Source organism: Sphaeramia orbicularis, chromosome 20, assembly GCF_902148855.1.
Source record: "Sphaeramia orbicularis chromosome 20, fSphaOr1.1, whole genome shotgun sequence".
NCBI classification, from domain to species: Eukaryota; Metazoa; Chordata; class Actinopteri; order Kurtiformes; family Apogonidae; genus Sphaeramia; species Sphaeramia orbicularis.
In genome coordinates, this window is record NC_043976.1 from 43,180,948 (window position 1) to 43,203,274 (window position 22,327).

Sequence of the window (22,327 nt, forward strand, 5' to 3'; positions counted from 1 at the left end):
TGTTGTCTGCAATGCTAGCCGCTATTACTTCACTGTTGTTAGCTGTTGCTGTTTCATGAGCCTTGTTAGCTGTTAGTGTTAGCTTCTATTAGGGCTGTGCAATTAATTGAAATTCAATTACGATTTCGATTATTACACGCAACGATTACAAAAATTATGTAATCGAGAAAAAACGATTATTAATTTTGAGTTGTTTTAATTCACGCGCACGCAAGCTACCATGAGCTGCTCTGCCCCACCCCCCTCTAAGCTACTGCTGCCTGCTAGCCGGCAGGTCCACCCCAAGAGGAAAGTTGTACCTAGCGGTCTGGAAAAATGGCAGGAGAATCACAGCAGAAGTGCTTGGTAAACAAAAAAGGCAAGTCAGATTCAATTGTATGGAATCACTTTGGGTTTGATGAAGAAGACGAAGAGCAAAAACACATCACGTGCAAAAAGTGTTTCGTAGTTGTGTCCGCACCGACCGCTAACACAACAAACCTTTTTAACCATCTAAAGTTTAACCACCACCACCTTTATCATAATCTTATGAAAACTAAAACGCATAAAAACAACTTCGTCCGCAATGCAGTCTTCAGTCTCCGAATCTCTTTATGCTGTAACTCCCGTATTAACCTAACCCTAACCCGTATAATCTTAACGTACGTATTCTTGATGGCTGATGTATACAGAAGGCCTGAACTGAAACCTCACGGCACGCCTCTGAATTTATTATGTTTCATACTACATTGAACATACTTGAATTTAGAATTTGCACTTTACGTGAGTTTTTTTTTTTTTCTTATTGCTACAGTTCTATGGCCAGTCTATAGCAGTTTAATTCCAGTGCACTATTTGTTTACAAAAGGAAACATACTTGAATTTACAGTACACTTATTTGCATTCAAAGATTTTTTTGTTTCATACAAAAGTGAACATACTTTGTTTTAGTGGTTAAAAGCTTCATTTATGTTTAAAGAGTATATTTTACATTGCTTTGCAAGAAAAAAATAAACAACTTTAAGGTTAAAAAATAATCGTTTTTAATAATCGTGATTTCAATTATTGCTAAAATAATCGTGATTTTTTTTTTTCCTATAATCGAGCAGCCCTAGCTTCTATCTGTAGTTAATGTTAGCTGTTAGTGTTAGCTTCTAACTGTAGTTTATGTTAGCTGTTAGTGTTAGCTTCTAACTGTAGTTTATGTTAGCTGTTAGTGTTAGCTTCTAACTGTCGTTTATGTTAGCTGTTAGTGTTAGCTTCTAACTGTAGTTTATGTTAGCTGTTAGTGTTAGCTTCTAACTGTAGTTTATGTTAGCTGTTAGTGTTAGCTTCTAACTGTAGTTTATGTTAGCTGTTAGTGTTAGCTTCTAACTGTAGTTTATGTTAGCTGTTAGTGTTAGCTTCTAACTGTAGTTTATGTTAGCTGTTAGTGTTAGCTTCTAACTGTAGTTTATGTTAGCTGTTAGTGTTAGCTTCTAACTGTAGTTTATGTTAGCTGTTAGTGTTAGCTTCTAACTGTAGTAGTGGGAATCACCTTAGTGACCACCATTATAGCTCTTTCTTCTTCTTTTTTGTCATCTTTTGTCTTTTCATCCTCCTTCAGTGTCCATCTCCTCATCTTCATCACTCCCTCCTTTCCTTCCCTCTGCCCTCATCTCCTCCCTCCTTTCCCTCCCTCTGCCCTCGTCTCCTCCCTCCTTTCCTTCCCTCCTTTCCTCATCTCCTCCCTCCTTTCCTTACCTCTGCCCTTGTCTCCTCCCTCCTTTCCTCGTCTCCTCCCTCCTTTCCTTCCCTCCTTTCCTCATCTCCTCCCTCTTTTCCTTCCCTCTGCCCTCGTCTCCTGCCTCCTTTTCTTCCCTCCTTTCCTCATCTCCTCCCTCCTTTCCTTCCCTCCTTTCCTCATCTCCTCCCTCTTTTCCTTCCCTCTGCCCTCATCTCCTCCCTCCTTTCCTTCCCTCTGCCCTTGTCTCCTCCCTCCTTTCCTCGTCTCCTCCCTCCTCTCACCTTCAGAGTGAACTTGGCCTTGGTTTTGGTCAGGTGGCGTTTTACGGCAGCATGTAAATGGGGCCCGTCTGCCTCTTATTGGTTGACTGTTAAATCCTAAATGAGTCGCAGACAGACGACAGAAGATGAATGAGTCGGCGGTAACTTCCCAAGGTCGCCGTGGTAGAGTTTCCCCACATCAGAGGATGTGCCGGCTGGAATGAGCCCCGCGTCCATCAAAAGGAAGAGCTGGAAATTACACCAATAATCATCGTCACTTCAGCAGCTCCGCCGGAAAAGCCCGGTGCATTTCTGATCCGTCTGTTTTGATTTGCGTCTTCATGCAGAGCTAATTATAACGGAGTGGCGGCGGCGGCAGACGGCGGTTCTGCTGCTGAGGTTTGATGTTGGTGAGGTCCACTTTGGCTCATTTCCAACACCCACACTCGGCTTTTCCGGCTCGGAGCTGCACGCAAACTATTAAGTCACTTCACATGTTCGAAAAACTAAGATGGAGGATTTAGACTCACAAAGACGAGTTTCCCCCGAAACAGAAGAAGTCAACCCTGGTCCTGCAGAACCTCCTCACATCCATGTGGTCTTCACTCTTTTCTATGGTTTTTTGGGTTGTTTTGGTCAATTTTGTTAATTATGTTGATTATTTAAACTTCTATTTGTTCATTTTTGGAACTTGTTTGTTTATTTTTTTGGGGGGGGGGGTTGTTTTGTTTGTTTTTTGTTTTGTTTTTTTTTTAGTTTTGCTAGTTTTGTTTAATATTTATGTTCATTTTTTTTGTTTTGTTTTTTTAGTTTGTTTTTAGTTTTTTAGTGTTGAATATTTTCTATAATTTTTGTATTTGTTCATGATTTCTCATTGGGTTTTCTTCATTTTTGTTAGTTTTTGGTTAATATTTGTATGTGTTTTGTTAATTTTTCTTCATTTTGCGATTATTTCAAGTGCCTTTTCATTTTTGTGACAGTTTATTATTTAATTATGGCTTTTGAAATGCACAGAACTTATTTTACACAAATTAATTTGTCTATATAATATGGTTATTTTGTTCATTTTTAATAAATTATGGTCATTTTATTTATTTATTTATTTTGTGTGTGTGTTTTGGGGAGGGGGGTTGTTTTGGTTTTGTAGATTATTTTCTATACTTTTGGTTCATTTTTGTTTGTTTTGGTTGAATATTTTGCATGACTTTTGTTCATTTTATTGGTTATTTTCTTTGCTTTGTGTCCATTTTTCTTTGTTTATTTCCCATGCTTTTTGTTCACATTTGTTGGTTTAATGCTTTATTTTGGGCAGTTTTTGTCATTTATTTGATTCTATACGTCACTCTGATGGTGTTCAGGGGTGTTTTTTGTTTTTTCTTCATACATATTTCATTTCCATCTTGTCCGTCCTGTCGTGTTCAGTGTGTTTTTACAGTTGTAAATACATTATGTTTATGTTTCTGGGTTGTAAAGTCACCATGTTTAAACCGAACCGCTGTGTGCTTTGTTGCAGGACGTACGCGCTGCGGCGAGTGCGTGATGCCTTCAGGGCCCATCGGACAGAAGATGACCCTCGGACGGTGCAGCAGCTGATGGAGGAGGGTCGACAGGCGCTGGGGCTGATCCAGAGACAGGTACGAACACCTGTCCGCTGACCCGCCACCTGCCCCTCACACGCCGCTAATCACCCATAATGCATCAGCGGCCCCTCGGCCAATCCCAGTGGAGCATGGTCCGTCCCCTCAGTCTGTCTTTGGTCTCGCCTTTAGTTTTAAAGCAACTGTCCTGATTTTAATGAGAGTCCAGCACAGCACTCAGAAGGACACGAAAATATGTATTTCACAGCGTTTCCGAGGTCATTACGGCTCTGAGGAGGCTTTTACTTTGAAATAACGGAAACAGGAAGTGGACGTGGCATTAGTACCCGATGTGAGACAACAGTGTCTGACAGATCAATCAAATAAATCAGGTTAGGAGGATGTTTGGGAGGACTTCACGAGTGTTTTCCAGAGTGCATTGTGAGTGTTTTTACAAGTATTTTAAGAGGGTTTTTCTGGTTTTTTTAGGAGTGTTTTCCAGAGTAGTGTGGGAGTGTGTTTCAGGAGTGTTTTAGGTGCATTTTAGGGTTGTTTTCTGGGTATTTCAGAAGTGTTTTGGGAGGGTTTTTCTCAGTATTTAAGTGTTAAAAGTATTTTAGGAGTGTGATTATTTTAGGAGTATTGTGGGAGTGTGTTTCAGGGATTTGGGAGTATTTTTCGGGGTATGTTAGGAGTGTCTTCCAGAGTATTTCAGAAGCATTTTAGGTGCATTTTCCATAGTAGTTTAGAAGTGTTTTTTTGGTTATTTTAGGAGTGTTGTGGGAATGTATTTCAGATGATGTTATGAGTATTTCCGGGGTGTTTTGGGAGTTTTTTTCTTGGTATGTGAGGAGTATTTCAGACATTTTTTGGAAGTGTTTTTCAGAATATATTGTTAATGTTTTTGCAGTATTTATGAGTGTCATTCCAAGTATTTTAGGAGTGTTTTTCTGGTTATTTCAGGAGTGTTTCAGGTGCTTTTTCCAGAGTGGTGTTGGAGTATTTCAGACGTATTTTGGGTGCTTTTTTGTTGCAGATGTTTCAGGAGCGTTTTAGGTGCATTTTAGCGTTGTTTTTATGGGTATTTTAGAAGTGTTTTGGGAGGGTTTTTCACGGTATTTGAGTGTTTTTCAAAGTATTTTAGGAGTATTATGGGAGTGTATTTCAGGGGTTTTGGGAGTTTTTTTTCTGGGTATGATAGGAGTGTCTTCCAGAGTGTTTCAGGAGCATTTTTGGGAGTGTTTTCCAGAGTAGTTGAGGAGTGTTTTAGGAGTATTGCAGACATATTTTGGAAGCAATTTTTCAGAATACATTGTGAATGTTCAGGAGTGTTTTTGGAATATTTATGTGTCATTCAAGGTATTTTAGGAGTGTTTCAGGGATGATGTTGGGGTTTTTTCTGGGTATGTTAGCAGTGTGTTCTAGAGTATTTCAGGAGTGTTTTTAGGATTGGGGGCGTGTGGCGGACATGTAGAATCTATAAACTGTAACATGATCTAAATGCTTCATGTTCAGACACACTGGTTAACCTGCTCTGTTCTGTGTTTTCATATCATGAGACTTATTTTGCAGAAGTTGAAGGTGTTTGATGAAATTTTCCATCATTATATGAGACCTGCATTCATTTCAGTTTGTGAAGGAACACCACTGTTTGTTTAAAGCCACAAAAAACGAGATGGAATGTCCCCACAAGTCTAGAATACCCTCTAGAGTCTGTCCACACGGATCTGTCCTCCTGCTAAATTTTCCACTTTTGCAAACAAACAGCGTTGCATTCGTCTGAGCCGAGTCTTAACTTTAATGATCGAATTTACATAAATCTGACTTTGTGAGCAGCAGCAGAGTCGGGGAAAACACACCGAGGCGGGCGGGGGGGAGTGTCATATTTACACAGAGCTCCTTAACATTTATTTATTTTTAGTGAAAGACTGGGACCAGATATGAAGAAGAAGGAGAGATAATCAGGTACTAATGTTAGTTTATGTCCAGTCATCAGCTCGTAACACAGACGTAAGGCAATGAATCAGGTCCAGGCGATAAAACGCTGATTATCATTACATCTTTTTTAGGTCGTTTTAGGTTCAGTTACTCTTAGAAGTCAAATAATCTGAATTTTTAGTCAAATGGCGTCATTGTTAAAACTTCCACCTCAACCAAAATAGTATTAATATAAAACTGAACCAAATACAGTACAGGCCAAAAGTTTGGACACACCTTCTCATTCTTCGCATTTTCTTTATTTTCATGACTATTTTCGTTGTAGATTCTCACTGAAGGCATCAAAACTATGAATGAACACATGTGGAATTATGTACTTAACAAAAAAGTGTGAAATAACTGAAAACATCTCTTATATTCTAGTTTCTTCAAAGTAGCCACCCTTAGCTCTGATGACTGCCTTGCACACCTTTGGCATTCTCTTGATGAGCTTCCAGAGGTAGTCACCTGAAATGGTTTTCACTTCATAGCTGTGCCTTGTCAGGGTTACTTATTGGAATTTCTTGCCTTATTGATGGGGTTGGGACCATCAGTTGTGTTGTGCAGAAGTCAGGTTGATGCACAGCTGACAGCCCTATTGGACAGCTGTTAGAATGCATATTATGGCGAGAACCAATCAGCTAAGTAAAGACAAACGAGTGGCCATCATTACTTTAAGAAATGAAGGTCAGTCAGTCTAGAAAATTTCAAAAACTTTGAATGTGTCCCCAAGTGCAGTCGCAAAAACCATCAAGCGCTCCAACGAAACTGGCTCACATAAGGACCGCCCCAGGAAAGGAAGACCAAGAGTCACCTCTGATGCTGAAGATAAGTTCATCTGAGTCACCAGCCTCAGAAATCGCAAATTAACAGCAGCTCAGATTAGAGACCAGATGAATACCACACAGAGCTCTAGCAGCAGACACATCTCTACAACAACTGTTAAGAGGAGACTGCGTGAATCAGGTCTTCATGGTCAAACAGCTGCTAGGAAACCACTGCTCAGGAGAGGCAACAAACACAAGAGATTTATTTGGGCCAAGAAACCCAAGGAATGGACATTAGACCAGTGGAAATCTGTGCTTTGGTCTGATGAGTCCAAATTTGAGATCTTTGGATCCAACCGCCGTGTCTTTGTGCGACGCAGAAAAGGTGAACGGATGGATGCTACATGCCTGGTTCCCACCGTGAAGCATGGAGGGGGAGGTGTGATGGTGTGGGGGTGCTTTGCTGGTGACGCTGTTGGGGATTTATTCAAGATTGAAGGCAACCTGAACCAGCATGGCTACCACAGCATCCTGCAGTGACATGCCATTCCATCCGGTCTGCGTTTAGTTGGACCATCATTTATGTTTCAACAGGACAATGACCCCAAACACACCTCCAGGCTGTGTGAGGGATATTTGACCAAGAAGGAGAGTGATGGAGTGCTACGCCAGATGACCTGGCCTCCACAGTCACCGGACCTGAACCCAATCGAGATGGTTTGGGGTGAGCTGGACCGCAGAGTGAAGGCAAAAGGGCCAACAAGTGCTAAGCATCTGTGGGAACTTCTTCAAGACTGTTAGGAAACCATTTCAGGTGACTACCTCTGGAAGCTCATCAAGAGAATGCCAAGAGTGTGCAAAGCAGTCATCAGAGCTAAGGGTGGCTACTTTGAAGAAACTAGAATATAAGAGATGTTTTCAGTTATTTCACACTTTTTTGTTAAGTACATAATTCCACATGTGTTCATTCATAGTTTTGATGCCTTCAGTGAGAATCTACAATGTAAATAGTCATGAAAATAAAGAAAATGCAAAGAATGAGAAGGTGTGTCCAAACTTTTGGCCTGTACTGTATATCGTCTAACATTTAGCATAACACTTAAAACCCTTTTATACACAACAGAGCTGTAAACATTAGTTCTACATCTATGATAAAAGATGTCGACTATTCTTACTGTTATCATAACTGACCAGCCAATTATTAATGTACGTCTGTAGAAGCCTATAATGTAATATCTGGCCAATAACGTAATAAAAGTCCTGAACCAATAACGTAATAACTTTTGGCCAATAACGTTATAACTTATTGGCTGGTTCTTACGTTATTGGCCTGGTAAAAAAAAAAAATTCTTTGCAAATATAATAACTGAGCCAGTAACTTAATAAGTTATAACGATATTGGCCAAAAGCTATTACGTTATCGGTTAAGGACTTTTATTATGTTATTGGCCAGATATTATGTTATTGGGTAACTACATTTTAATATTGGCCAATTTATTATGTTATCGGCCGTTATTGCGTTATTGGCTGTTATTACATCATTGGCCTCTACAGGGGCCAAAACCATCCATAAAACAGAATACAGATGATGCATAAGTCCGTTCTGAGCCTCTAGAGAAACACAGGAATGTTTGGTTCCTGTTCATTATTTCAGAGCAGATTCATCTGTTTACTGCTGAAATGTCAGATTTGTTTCCTTTCTAATGTCAATATTGATACCAGTACTGATGTGTTGCGTGGCTGCAGTAGTCAAATAATCAGGTTACAACTCAGGATTGTACTTTGGTATCACTAAATAAATTGAGGGGGGGGGGTCTGTTTGTGCAAAGACTTTGTTGTGGACTGAAGGCCAAGGGTTTTCAGGTGCACACGCTATGTTTAGTCTGTACGAGCATTTTTCAGATTATTTCTTGGGCCGTATTAGGTGTGTTTTCCAGTTTGTCTTGGGGTATTTTAACCCTTTCATGCATAGTGGTCACTACAGTGGACAGCTGTTGAAAGGCGTTCTCTCGTATATTTGTGGATTTTGTTGTTTTAGTTCCATATCAGCCAACACAGTGGACGCTTATGCATCATCCCATAGACTGCAGTTCATACCATTACTGTAACTTTGCTGTTCTTGATAAACCTGATCAGCTGTAACATGTTTCAGTGTAAAAAAAAATGCTAATTGTTTTGTTATATTATTATTATTATTATTATTATTATTCTTAAAAAAAAAACACTTTTTTTTTTTTGCATATTATCTCCATGAAGTGAGTAAAAAGTAGTATTAGAGTATGTTATATGTAAGAAAACATCAGATTAGCTGCAATAAGCATGTTTTTATTTCATAGTTTTCACACAGTATATCAGTAAATAGATGTTTCTTTGCTTCTAAAATTAAATGCATGGTGTCCAGCTGAGTGGACATTTTTGTAACTTCATGAAAAAAAGATTCATAATTATTTATTTATTTATTTTTCATTTCTGAAGAGGAATTAAAAACCACTGGGGGGGCATCTTGATTAAGGTTCTCAAAATTCATGCATGAAAGGGTTAGGAATATTTTTTAGACTATTTCAGGAGTATTTTTTTTAGAGAGTTTTAGGAACATCTGCCAGAGTTATTCAGGTGTATTTTAGGCGTGTTTTTCATATGGTTTTGAAGTATTGTAGGTGTTTTTCAGTCTTTCTTGGGGTATTTAGGTGTGGTTTTCATATAGTTTTGAGGGTTTTTTTGTGTGTGTGGTTTTTTTCGGTCTCTGGGAGGATGTAAGCGCTCACGCTCGTGGTCGATCTCCCCGTGTGTTTATGTGTGAAGCTGTAGGTGTGTGGGTTTGCGCACAGCGTGCACCGTCAGTGTTTGGTGTTTGACATGTGTTTGCGTTTCCGCCCACGCTTGCTCATGGATTAAATGCATCAGAGGAGGAAGGGGTGGCTCGTTACCGCCGAGCTGCAGCGGTACCACCATCCGGATCACTTCAGGTTCACTTCCATCCACTTATATAAGACACAGTGGGACTCGCTGAACCTCCACAAACCTCCCGTCACGGTCCAACGCCTCACTTCATCACCGCTCAATCAGGACGGGATTCATGAACCGAAACAGCAGATACTTGTTTGACATTGAACACTGAATGCTTTTCTTTCTCTTATGTTTCATCAAACTGAATATACAGTTTTTGAAATGCATCATCTCAGGCTGCAGGAGCAAATAATCTTTGGATTTTGGACATTTTTGTGGAACACTTTCCTAAACTAATCAGCAGAACATTCAAGTAGATGCATGTTTTAGCTTCTTTCATTGTAAATCTTTGCTGGTTTTAATGAGTAAATTCTTATAAAGTGATGTCGGGTCATAGTAGTTACTTAGTTTAAGATGAGATGAGGGGTTTATGCATGTACAGGTGTACATGGTACAATCTGACATGTGCATTTTTTATCTGCAGCCAATATTAAAACAAAAGAAAGACGTGCAACACACATACATGCATACACACATACAAATGCATGCACATGCATACATGAATATATGCATGCGCACACGTATATGAATGAATGAATGAATGACTGAGTGTGTGTGCGCGTGTGTGTGTATGTATGTATATGCGTGCATGTACATACATACACACACACGCGCACACACACTCAGTCATTCATTCATTCATTCACACATACATACATACACGCATACCTGCACACACATGCATACCTATGCACGCACGCATGCTTGCACACACATGCACGCACACACACACATATACATGCACACACATGCATACCTATACACACATGCACACACATGCATACCTATATATACACATGCTTACTTATACACACACACACACACACATATGTGTGTATATGTAAATATGCATGTTTAAAGTAGCTCTAATATGTACAAACAATTAACAGAACTGCAGATATAGATTAGGTGCATGTACAATATTGCAGTTTACTTCATCTTGCCAACATATTAGGCCATTTACTAATAAGTTAGTACCATTGAAAGGTTTATTCTACATTGTAATACCACTGACGACCACTAGATGATTCTTTAAAAAGCTTCCGTAGACTTACACTGAAATAAACTTTAAAAACAGCAAATCAGTAACATTTTTCCAGGATGCTTTTGAGTCTCGTTGCTTTTATTTGGATCTTCTAATCCATGATCTAGTCCATAATGTGACCTCTGTTGATTGGATCTCACAGCCAATGGAGGCCTAAATGTGTTTTGTGATTGACAGCTCACTATCTGCAAAGTATGTTGAAGAAATTTTTCTGAATTCCACAATTAGACAACGAGGGACTTCATTCGAAATGTGTCTGAGCATGAACACAACAGTGTAAACTGTACTTCAAGTGAGCAGTAGCATTATTAGCCTTAGCTCATTATTAGCATTAGCTCACTCTTGACCCCTCGCGCTCCTGTAGCCCCGCCCCTTTTTGTCCAAATAGAGGTGACGTCCCATTAAAGGTGAGACAGATAATTTTTTAAAAACAGTCGAAATGTTCAATAAATATCTAGCTGTTAAAGAAATGTTGGTTTATTCATTATCTGAACCCGCTTTATCCTCATTAGGGTCACAGGGGTTGAAGAAATGTTAATTGACTATTTTGTGACTTGTAGCCAGGCAGTTCCAGCTGGGTTGCCATGGTAATAAATTCTTTGTCATTGCCATGTTTTGTTAATTTTTGCTCATTTTATTGATTATTTTGATTTTGCTTTATCATTATATTCAATCTTTTCTATCAAAGTTCTTGATTACTTTGGCCCATTTTTACTATTTTCTTACTGATTTGGTTCAGTTTTGTCCATTTTTGCAATTAGCGTGATTTGTTTTCAGAGGATCGGCTTCTGTTTCTGTTAGTTCATGTGTTCAGTGCATGAAGGTTTTTACGGCAGGTCGTTAATTTTGTGATTTAATGATCACATATGGGAGTTTATCTGCGCCGTCATTCTGTTCTATAGTTGTTTTCAACATTCATTCATAAAATCCAACAGCAGCAGAAGCGTGAACTGTGGTTTACAGCAAATGTGTGACTCTAAACCCTGTTTTTTGTTTTTTTTTTTTAACATGGGCTCAGTTAAACATTGGTCTTTTTTGTGGGCGTTTGTTAAATTTCACAGCCCTGTAATAAAGCAGATTTGAGGCCGAACTGTGGCGACTCGGGGCTCAGGAGACGTTTGTGTTTCATCATGTTTGTGTGCCTGAAACTGGACTTGATTCCTAATTGTGTGCGAGTGCTTTCCTGCAGACCTCAGTGTGAGTTTTTTGTCGGAGAGTAAAGATGATGGATTGCAGCTGCAGAGCCTCTGGTGTTTGTGGAGGACAAACTGAAGCAGCGTGTTCTCTGTTTAATGAGACACAAAGTGAGAGCGTGTGTTTGGAATAAAATCAGCTTTAAGACGAGTTGAAGTGTTTCAGATTGACGCAAAACCGATAGAAGGCCACGGGAAAAAACAGCGGTCGTATGTTCATGAAATACTGAGGTGACAGCAGTAGTATAGTTTACAGGTTTATGTTTCGACTGTGACAAAGTCAAGATCAATCTAAAAAAGAAAAAGATGCAACAAACACAAGACGAGAAAGAAATGAACGATGTAATAAGATGGGATAGATTACACAAACATCATATAAAAGCAACCAAAAACACAAGGTTAAAACTGTAGTAAGACCAAAACAACATAAAAGATACAACAATACAATAAGGATATAATAACAAAAGATGAAAATGACAAAAAAAACACAATGAAAAATTATGTAAATTAAAACAAACAACCAAAGACACAAGGTTAAAACTGTAATAACACCAAAAAAAACAATGTAAATGAGGCAAGAAGATGAAAATGTCATAGAAAATACAACAAATGATGTAAAAAATACAAAATGAAACCATAACAGGATAAAAACACCATAAAGCTGCGACAAAACAAAAATTATGTTCATGGAATGAAGATACAAGATGAAAATGACATAAACATGATGAAAAACAATATTGTAAATGGTGTTTAAAAAAAAAAAAAAAAAAAAAAAAGGCAAGATTGAAATGGTCTAAAAACATGACAAAAGAACATTAAAAACTCATTATGTAATGTGACAAAAAGCCATGAAAAAACCCAAGGAAAATAACAACTGTGATAGAAAACCACACCATAAGTGATGAAAACTAAGAAAAAACAAACAAACAAAAAAAACACAATGAAAGTGACATAAAAAAGGAATGGAAGAGAATAATTAAAATAAATAAATAAATAAATGGAAAAACAAGAAATTATCAAACATATGACAAAATGACAATGTAAAAGACAATTTTGAAAAATGAGATGAAACTGTCAAACAATCAGAACAGTGGAAAAAATATTCTAAGAGACTTAAAATACAACATGAAAATAAGTACCTGCTCTTCATTAAGTCCAGTTTGGGTTTGTTTTTCTACATGAAGTCCTCCTCGTCTTCTTTCCTCCTACTCTTTGTCTCTGGTTCTCCATCTTCTCGTATCCCGTTAATCCCATTGGTGTCTGGTTATTCCTTGTCTCCGCCCACTCACATCCCATGCCTTCACAGCTGATTTCCCACCTGAGCGCTGTTGTTGGTTTTACCAGATTCAGACGCAAACGCTGTAGATACGAGTCGACGCTGCGTTAATAAAGACGGAGGGTTTGAGGAGGATCAGTGATGTCCCTCATGTTGAAAGAAACAAGGATGAGGATGTGAAGGATTTATCTGTTGTTTAGGGTCGCCCTCATACCTCGAGGATCAGATTTAGTCTGTTAAAGTCCATGTGGTTTTTTCAAAAAGAAGATACTGAGGTAGAAGATGGTGAGGTAGGGGTAGAAGATGGCCTAGGTAGAGGCAGAAGGTGGTGAGGTAGAAGATGGCTGAGGTAGAGGTGAAAGATGGCAAGGTAGGGGTGGAAGGTGGCCGAGGTACGGGTGGAAGATGGCCGAGGTACGGGTGGAAGGTGGCTGAGGTAGAGGTGGAAGATGGCCGAGGTACGGGCGGAAGATGGCCGAGGTACGGGCGGAAGATGGCCGAGGTACGGGCGGAAGGTGGCCGAGGTACGGGCGGAAGGTGGCCGAGGTACGGGCGGAAGGTGGCCGAGGTACGGGCGGAAGGTGGCCGAGGTACGGGCGGAAGGTGGCCGAGGTACGGGCGGAAGGTGGCCGAGGTACGGGCGGAAGGTGGCCGAGGTGCAGGTGGAAGGTGGCTGAGGTAGAGGTGGAAGATGGCCCAGGTAGGGGTGGAAGATGGCCCAGGTACAGGCGGACGGTGGCCGAGGTACGGGTGGAAGGTGGCCGAGGTGCAGGCGGAAGGTGGCCGAGGTGCAGGCGGAAGGTGGCCGAGGTGCAGGCGGAAGGTGGCTGAGGTAGGGGTGGAAGATGGCCGAGGTACAGGTGGAAGGTGGCTGAGGTAGAGGTGGAAGGTGGCCGAGGTAGGGGCGGAAGGTGGCCGAGGTAGGGGCGGAAGGTGGCCCAAGGTAGGGGCGGAAGGTGGCCGAGGTAGGGGCGGAAGATGGCCGAGGTAGGGGCGGAAGATGGCCGAGGTACGGGCGGAAGGTGGCCGAGGTACGGGCGGAAGGTGGCCGAGGTACGGGCGGAAGGTGGCTGAGGTACGGGTGGAAGATGGCCCAGGTACGGGTGGAAGGTGGCCGAGGTAGGGGCGGAAGGTGGCCGAGGTAGGGGCGGAAGGTGGCCGAGGTAGGGGCGGAAGGTGGCCGAGGTAGGGGCGGAAGATGGCCGAGGTACGGGCGGAAGGTGGCCGAGGTACGGGCGGAAGGTGGCCGAGGTACGGGCGGAAGGTGGCCGAGGTACGGGCGGAAGATGGCCCAGGTACGGGTGGAAGGTGGCCGAGGTAGGGGCGGAAGGTGGCCGAGGTAGGGGCGGAAGGTGGCCGAGGTACGGGCGGAAGGTGGCCGAGGTAGGGGCGGAAGGTGGCCGAGGTAGGGGCGGAAGGTGGCCGAGGTAGGGGCGGAAGGTGGCCGAGGTAGGGGCGGAAGGTGGCCCAGGTGGGATTGGAGGATGGCCCAGGTGGTGGTGGAGGATGGCCCAGGTGGGGGTGGAGGATGGCCCAGGTGGGGGTGGAAGGTGCCACACAGTCTGGTCTTCAGGAAAACAAAGTCCAGGATCTGAAACGCCGTCAGAGCCTGAAAGTCTGAAGCTGATGTCGTCTTAATCTAAACCTTAACTTCACTGCGACATGTCCTTTAGTTTAACATCCGTAACTGAAACCTTCTGATTCGGACTCCGTTCACCGTCATCATCTGGTTACGACTTTTCTAATGTTTTTGTTTTGTCACATCTTTCATGTCTTTTTCATCGTTATTTTCACTTGTATATTTTCATCGTTTGCACCAGTTTTGTCTTGATTCTTTCTTCTCATAACTTTTTGACTTATTGTCTCTTTGCGACTTTTCTAACACTTGTCTTGTGTCTATTTCATCGTTTTCATCTTGTTAGATCTTTTTGCATTGTTTTTAATCTTATCTTTAATTTTTGTCTTAGTTCCTCTTACTGTGTCTTTTTGCATCATTTGTCTTTTCTTGAATTTTGTTGCGTCATTTTCATCTTGTAATGTTTTTGTCATGTTTTGAGTTCCTTTTGTTGACTGTTGTCACGTTTTATGTCGGGGTTTTTTTTGTTTTGTTTTGTTGCATCTCTTCCATCATTTCCATGTCGTTGTGTTGCTGATGTGTTATTTTGTCTGTTTGTCCAATATTTTGTCCGTCCGTTTAAATCAGTCTGGATGTTGTAAAAATAAAACGAATGGATAATTCACCTCAGATGCATTAAAACTAAAGCCTGTTTGGAAAATGAGACGAATAGAAACGACACGTATTAGTGTGAACACGGAGGAGGAAAACGCTGGGTAAAGTCCAGATACCGGAATGCTATTCAGACTAAGCTGCAGGTAAATCCCATAATCCTCGGCGCTGCTTCATCCCGTCCTTAGTGAGTTTTATTGAGCTCATAAGTCGAGGTGATGGAGACTCACCTGTCAGGTATAAGTCGGCTGCAAAACACCGACCGACGGCGACGCTCAACAGCTGTAGATCTGTTAAAAACAGGATTAGGAACATAGAGAAAAGACGCACGGAAAATCTGTGAAATCAAACTCCACATTTTACTGATGCTGCATTTTATCACTGATATTATAATAACCGAGGTTCTAATAGTTTCTGCTTTTTCATTCTAGTTTAGTTTTATTTAGTTTTGACTTTTTTTTCTCTAATTCAGTTAGTTTTAATTCGTTTTTAGAGCAGGTTTGCTAGTTTTTATTAGTTTTCAATTTTTTCTAAATGCTTAGTTTTAATTTTTTAGTATTAATTTTAGATTTTTTAGCTTACCGGCCGAAAGGCCGTAAGCTATTGTCGTCATGCATCGTCCATCGGTGTCTGTCGTCCGTTACAAAAATTTTAATTGTCTTTTTCTCCGAAACTACAATTCTGATTGACTTCAAACTTGGTATACAGCTTCTTTATGATGATGTCAACACAAGGTATTGAAATGATTTTGATCTGGATCTGATTCTGGATTTGGTGTGACTTTGAAAAATTTTCCCATTATAACGGATAGGAAGTGGATTGATCCAATAAATCAATATCAATGATATCAAGTGTGAATTTGAATTTTTTACAGATCTGATTGAATATGACCAAAACATGGGCTATTTCTGTAATAGAATAAATACACATAACTGGGTGATAATAAATGGCATCTGGATACATTTCCCAAAGCTTTTAATTTGGCCGGTAAGCTACAGGGCCATTGGTCCTATTTTTTTTTAATATCTTTTCTCTCCTTCTCCAGCGTATTCAAATAAATCCCGGACAGGACAGGAAAAACAGCGTAAAAGACACAAGATAAAAACAATTAATAAAAAATGCAACTGAATGAAAACACAATAAGATGAAAAACGTAGTAAAGGACACAACAAGAAAAAAAAATGTCATAAAAGACTCGAGACAAAAAACTCATAAGACAAAAACGCTGTAAAAACACAAGATAAAAAGTTATAAAAGATGCAACATAAAAAAAGTCATTCAACTCGCAAAGGACTCAGAGCGCAGACCTCAGCGAAGGCAGATCAGTGCCAAAATTTAGTCATTTGTTCCTTGTGCCAATATCAACATTTCCTGAAATGTTCATCCAAATCAGCCCAGAACTTTTTGAGTTATCTTGCAGACAGACAGAGACAGACAGACAGAAACATAACCTCCTTGGCAGAGGTTAAGTGGTAAAAGAATACAACATGAAGACATAAAAAGTTGTAAAACAATACGAAAAAAGTCATAAGAACTAGACAAAAATGTTGTAAAGGACACAAGAAAAAAAAGCTGTACAAGGTTAAAAAAAATTACAGATGCAACAAGATGAAAACGATGTAAAAGACAATGAGAAGAAAAACCTTTTAAAAAACGTGAGAAATAAAGTCGTTAAGGACAATATGAGACAAAAACGACAACTTTGTTTTTCTTGTTTCAATACATTAATAAAGAGGTTTTTCAGGCGTTTTAGAAAAAACAAACCAAATGAGTTACGTCGTCTTTTACTCCTCTACACTTTACATCACTGATCTATCCTTCTTCCTCCTTCCTCTTCCTCCTTCCTCTTCCTCCTCCTTCCTCTTCCTCCTCCTTCCTCCTCTTCTTCCTCCTTCCTCTTCCTCCTTCCTCCTCCTCCTCCTCTCTAACTGTCCTGACATCCCATTGCCTCCTCCATTCAGTAGATTTCATCATCCTCAGTGTGAGGATGGAGGATCATCGTCGTTGCGTCAGGCACAAATGTCTAAGAATAGAAGAAAAATAAACAAAAGAAAGTCACAGAAAAATCTTGTCGTTTTTCTTCTTGTTGCATCTTTTCGGTCGTTTTATGCGGTTTTCATCTTTATTGCGATAATCGGAGACATTTATCAACTCGGGCCTTGAAGTCTATGAGTTCTTAGACGAAGTAAAACCCGGGTTTATGCGATGTCCGACCCAGAGCACCCAGAGAACCTTCAAGGGTCTGAAAGGGTTAAAGGAAAAGGAGGAAAACCAACAAATTGGAGGAAGACGAGGACGGCAATGGAAGCATGACGCCCCCCCACCCCCCCCCCACCCCCCTTCGACTGGTTTCATCTTCTCTCCTCTCACTGTGCGACGAACTGAAACCGAGATCACACACACAACGACTCTGCTTCTCCTGCTTTCGTTTCTTCTCGCCGTCTAATTAGTGTGAAAAATTAAGGTTAAAAAAAAGGCGGCTTTTTCACAGGAGCTGCTCATTACCGCCGCGGGAATCTTACATGAAACGTACAACGTCCTTGATTTGGCGTCGTAATCGCCTTAATCAGTCCTCAGCTCAAATACAGGCTGTCTCAACTGTCCACATCGTGGTCGCCAAAGGCCCCCCGATGACAGTGGGCGGGGCTTATCAGTTCACCGCAGCCAATTAAGGAGACGAGTGATGGGTTTGTTAGGGCCAGGGGGCGGGGCCTAGTGAAGGTGATCTGCAAGGTTAAGGCTATGGGGAGAGAGGGGAAGGTGGGGGTGTAACGGCAGACGTCCCCCCGGTCTGGGTCTGATCAGAGCCTGGGGAGGGTTGGGTTGCGTCCAGGATTGGAGGTGTGGTCTCAGGTTCAGGTCAGACGGCGTCTTTCTGTCAGCGCCGACTCGACTGAAGAAGAAGAAGCTGGGGTCGTCCTGAAACCTGTTCACCAGGAGTTTTGTAGGTTTTTACTTTGGTTTTGTTTCAGTATCAGCTGTGAAAAAGAAACAAGAAGGAAAGTGACCTAAAACACAAAGTAAAAGATGCAACAAAACAAGACAAAAGGAAAAGAAAAGGACTTTAATGTACGAAAAAATTTAAGGCTTTATATCAATTGATTTTTATTTTTTACATTTATTATTTCAGTTATATTGCATTTTTATTCTTTATTTCTTTTTTTGTGTATTGTTTATTTCCAGGGAGGGATTTATACCAGCCTTTTTTGGCTTCTATCCTCTCCCGCACAATGTTGTTACTTGCATGATATTTTTTTTTTCTTGTTTGTGATGTGCAAATAAATAAATACTTTAAAAAACAAAAAAAACAATGAAAACTTAAAACAGAACAAGACAGTTGTGTAAAATCAAGCTAGACATTTTACTCCATTTTATCACTGATACAACAGAACAGTTGGAGTTATTTATTGTCTCTTTATTAGTTTTACATGAACTCATCTGTTTTATTTAGTTGTGATGTTGTTTTAAGAGGATTCGACTTCTTTACTGCAGTGAAATTCCAAAGTGGAAAAGTGAAAAGACTGAAGGACGTTTTGGTTTCATGTCATTTTCATCTTGTTTTGTCTTTACTGTTTTTGACTTGTTGCATCTTTTACATCTTTTTTTTTTTTTTTTTTTTTTTTTTGGTCTCATTGCATCTTGAACAACGATTCAGAACGACAGGAAAAATATCACAATTTAGAACGATTAAAGTACAATACATTAACCCTTAGTGGTCTGAGCCTTTTTTGGCCATTTTTGAGTACTTTTGATTTTGCCTTTATATACTATATATAGAAATGTTTACTATACCCATGTTTGGTATCTTTTTTTTCAGCACAACTTCATCTATCTCATCTGTCTATTATTTTTTTCATTTTAACCTACTATAAAAACACAAAAGGACAAAAACACAAAAAAATATACTTTATCGCATAAATAACACACAAATGCTTAACAAACCTTTTCAAAGACTTTAAAAGTGAATATTGGTTCCAAATATTCGGTATAGAAAATCAAAATTGTAATAAATTAAAACTATACTCAAATATTTGACATAAAAGCAGATCTTTACATAGGGTTTTTTCCCCTAAAAGTGCGGTAATCAAACACGGTTATCATGAGAATTAGAATTTAAACGATAATACTAACCGTCTGCAGTTATACCGCAGTTTATCGTTATACCGCTCCGTTATACCGCTCCGTTTTACCGGTCCTCTATATTTCCACATCCAGTTCAGGTGGGGGTCATTCTCACCCTTACCTGTAATGCTAATGCAGTCTGTGGATTAGAATCTGCAGATTCTGCCAGTTTTTCTGTTTTGAAAAAGGACAAAAAATTGCATAGATATGGTCAGAAATAGAACGCTTGCTTTATTTCACTATCATAACACTATCGTTCGTTTGCTCCAGATTAATGCTGCCTTCAAGTCCACCCGTAACTTTTGTTTTTCCATCCTTCTACTGGTGAAAATGCACTGGAATGTCACTCAAACCCGTGACTTCCACCCGTGAACTCATACTAGATCCATGTTCTCCCAGTTCCGAGTTCTGACGTCACGTAGCAATGGCGCCCCCCCACGGATGCGGTGTTTATGCAGATTGTTTATTAAAACAAGGTATTACTCTATTATGTATCTGCAAATGTTCTGCATAATCAGCAGCTGCTCTAGTGTTTGCTAGTTTTCAGTCCAGTGAGTGCAAGAATAAATTAATACCAAATACGAATCCAAATATACAAATAATATAAAAGGTAGAACAGCTTCTCTTGCCTTATGTGCCATTTTTCCTCCTCAGTTTCCCTCAGATAAGCAAAGAACAAACACCTTTGGCGATAGAAATGACTGTAAATGAACATAACGTACAGTCCACCGTGTTGGTTTGTTTACATCTAGCTCCCACAATTCCTTGCGCTCAGGCAGTTTGGCGTGACTTCCCTGGAACGTTACAAAGTCGTGAGCTGTGGTTTGAAGTCGTGACTTACGGGCTCAAAAAAATGGCCAGGAACGCAGCATTAAACCTTCATATCTACAGTTGTATTTGCTCTATTAGCATCAAATAAAAAGCGGGAGAGTGTTTCACGTCTGCACTTTCGAATGCAGTTGTCCTCAGTGGTCTGCATGACCGACTTCTGACGGTACGACGACATGTGATTCAGTCACAGGGCCGTGACTGTGGAGCCCAAAGGGTTAAAATGATGACATGACTGGTTTGGTGTCAGGCGCTGTTTGAGTTTTGGAGGTGGGACATGTGGAGTATTCTCTTATTGTGAACGGTCGACTTTTCCAGTATGCAGTTCCTTCACTGAAACCAGACCTAAACCCATTAATAATCCGGACTGCTGTGGTTTAATTGGAGTCCAGTGGAACCCCGCAGAGACTCCTTTACGCTGGACTTTCCCTGGACTCGTCTCAACAAACCAACAGTGAAGTTTTATTGACGTTCTTGTCAAAAGTCACTTCTGCCAAAGTGATGCACTCGTCCATAGCAATCATACGAGAACAATACAGAATATCGATCTTTTCCTCAGAGCGTCGGCGGATCGCTGCTTTCAGACCTGAACTCTGTGGATCTGAAACACCGAGTAAAAGACTTTAACACACTCAGCTGTTTGTACAGATAATTAACACCAACACAGACACGAACTGTAACAATATATACAAGTAGAAACATCCACATTTATGCATCTTACATCTGACATTCCTGTACTTGGCATTTGTTGGATAAACCTGCTGTTACTGAGAGTCCAAGTAAATTAAAAACAGATTTTTTATTCCTGACAAAAAGCCAAACTAAGCCCTGTCGGGACTCGACAAGAAGGATTCAGGACAAAATAAAATACCACATCAGGCAAATAAAGAAAAAAACTGTAGACTCTTTCTTCTCATATTATAGTAGCTAAACACTGATACTGGTTTGTACAAATCAGATCAATACATGTATGTCTTTTATTTAATCAGGTGAAATCCTCATTGTAAGTCGATATCTATCAGGGTGCTTCTCTGAAACTGGTTTTATTTTAGTATCTGACACTTTTCCATCTGTTCAGACCCAATAATAAAAGGTAAATGTAGACATATTTCCCCCCAGGATGGGGGCGAATAATATCCACACAAGCATAATATCAGAATAAATGGCAATAAATCAATTAAAAAATGTTAAAAATTGAGGAAAAAATCATTTGGGCACTGGCACTAAAGTACTCCTGGGTCCTAATGGGTTAAATTAACTCCATTATGGAAAGGCCATATATATATATATGTATATATGTATGTATGTATGTATGTGTATATATATATATATATATATATATATATATATATATATATATATATATATATATATATATATATATATTCTTTTTTTTTTTTTTTTTTTTTTTTTTTTCATTTTTGAGGTATATCTCACAGAACAAAACACTTTCGATGTCTTATTTTCTAAAAGCCGATGGTAAAATCCCGCTTGGAGTCAACTGTGATTGGACGTCCATGTGTGCGGTTGTGTTATTATTGCGTTTGGCAGAGTTCAGTCCGACTCCCCTGAAGAAATAAGGGCTTTTGGAGGATCTGAGCTGAACCCAGTAAACCTGCTCTTTTACTGTTTGGAGGCGATGGAGTTGGAGAACGTCACACCTTTTCAGGAGGTTCAACACTTTCCTCAAAGGTTCACACCTGGGTTCCGTTTTCTCTCCGATATTTCCGTCCACCCTCCGCCTCGGTGTGGGTTCAGCCTTCATGATGACGACGATGATGATGATGATGATGATGATGATGATGATGATGATGAAGTTTGCCTCATCCTTCAGTCACGAATTTCTTAGATGTTGAGTCTTTTCTGGCGTTGCTTGGTCTCGCCGTTGCCACAGAAACACTCACCTGGTGATGGAAGAAGCTTATAAATAGACTTAAAGATGAGAGATGAAGGAGTTGTTTTTTTTTATCTTCTCACCTAAGATTGGAAGGAAAAACTGCTTTGGTCCAAAGTCTCGATCTGTATCTCAGCATTTTTGTGACAAAAGTGAATCTTTGGTCGTTTAAATGCGTCAGTGTCCTTTTCTAGATGACGACGGTGTAAATGCAAACGTGGAAGAAGATGAGTGACGATAACTGATGAAAACTGTTTCTGAGAAAGTTTAATACAGACTCACAAAAATACACTTTAAAGATGCCGTTTGTAGGATTGTGGCCAAAACTGGTACTGCAATCCCATTCCAAATACTGTACAGCGTGGTATCCTCTGCTCCTCCCCCCAGACTAGGGGTGTCCAGATCCAGCATAAGCGTCTACTACCAGTGTTTCCACTAATCCTGTCCACC

At 40.2% G+C, this 22,327-nt stretch overlaps 1 protein-coding gene across 1 annotated transcript in view; it reads left to right on the forward strand.

Moving 5' to 3' along the window:
- Positions 1 to 22,327, forward strand: part of LOC115411385 (LYR motif-containing protein 4B) — a 47,133-nt gene that overhangs the window by 14,389 nt on the left and 10,417 nt on the right. The window contains exon 2 of the mRNA XM_030123497.1: positions 3,479 to 3,599. Coding sequence (XP_029979357.1) covers positions 3,479 to 3,599 — 121 coding nt within the window. The remainder of the gene's footprint in view (positions 1 to 3,478; positions 3,600 to 22,327) is intronic.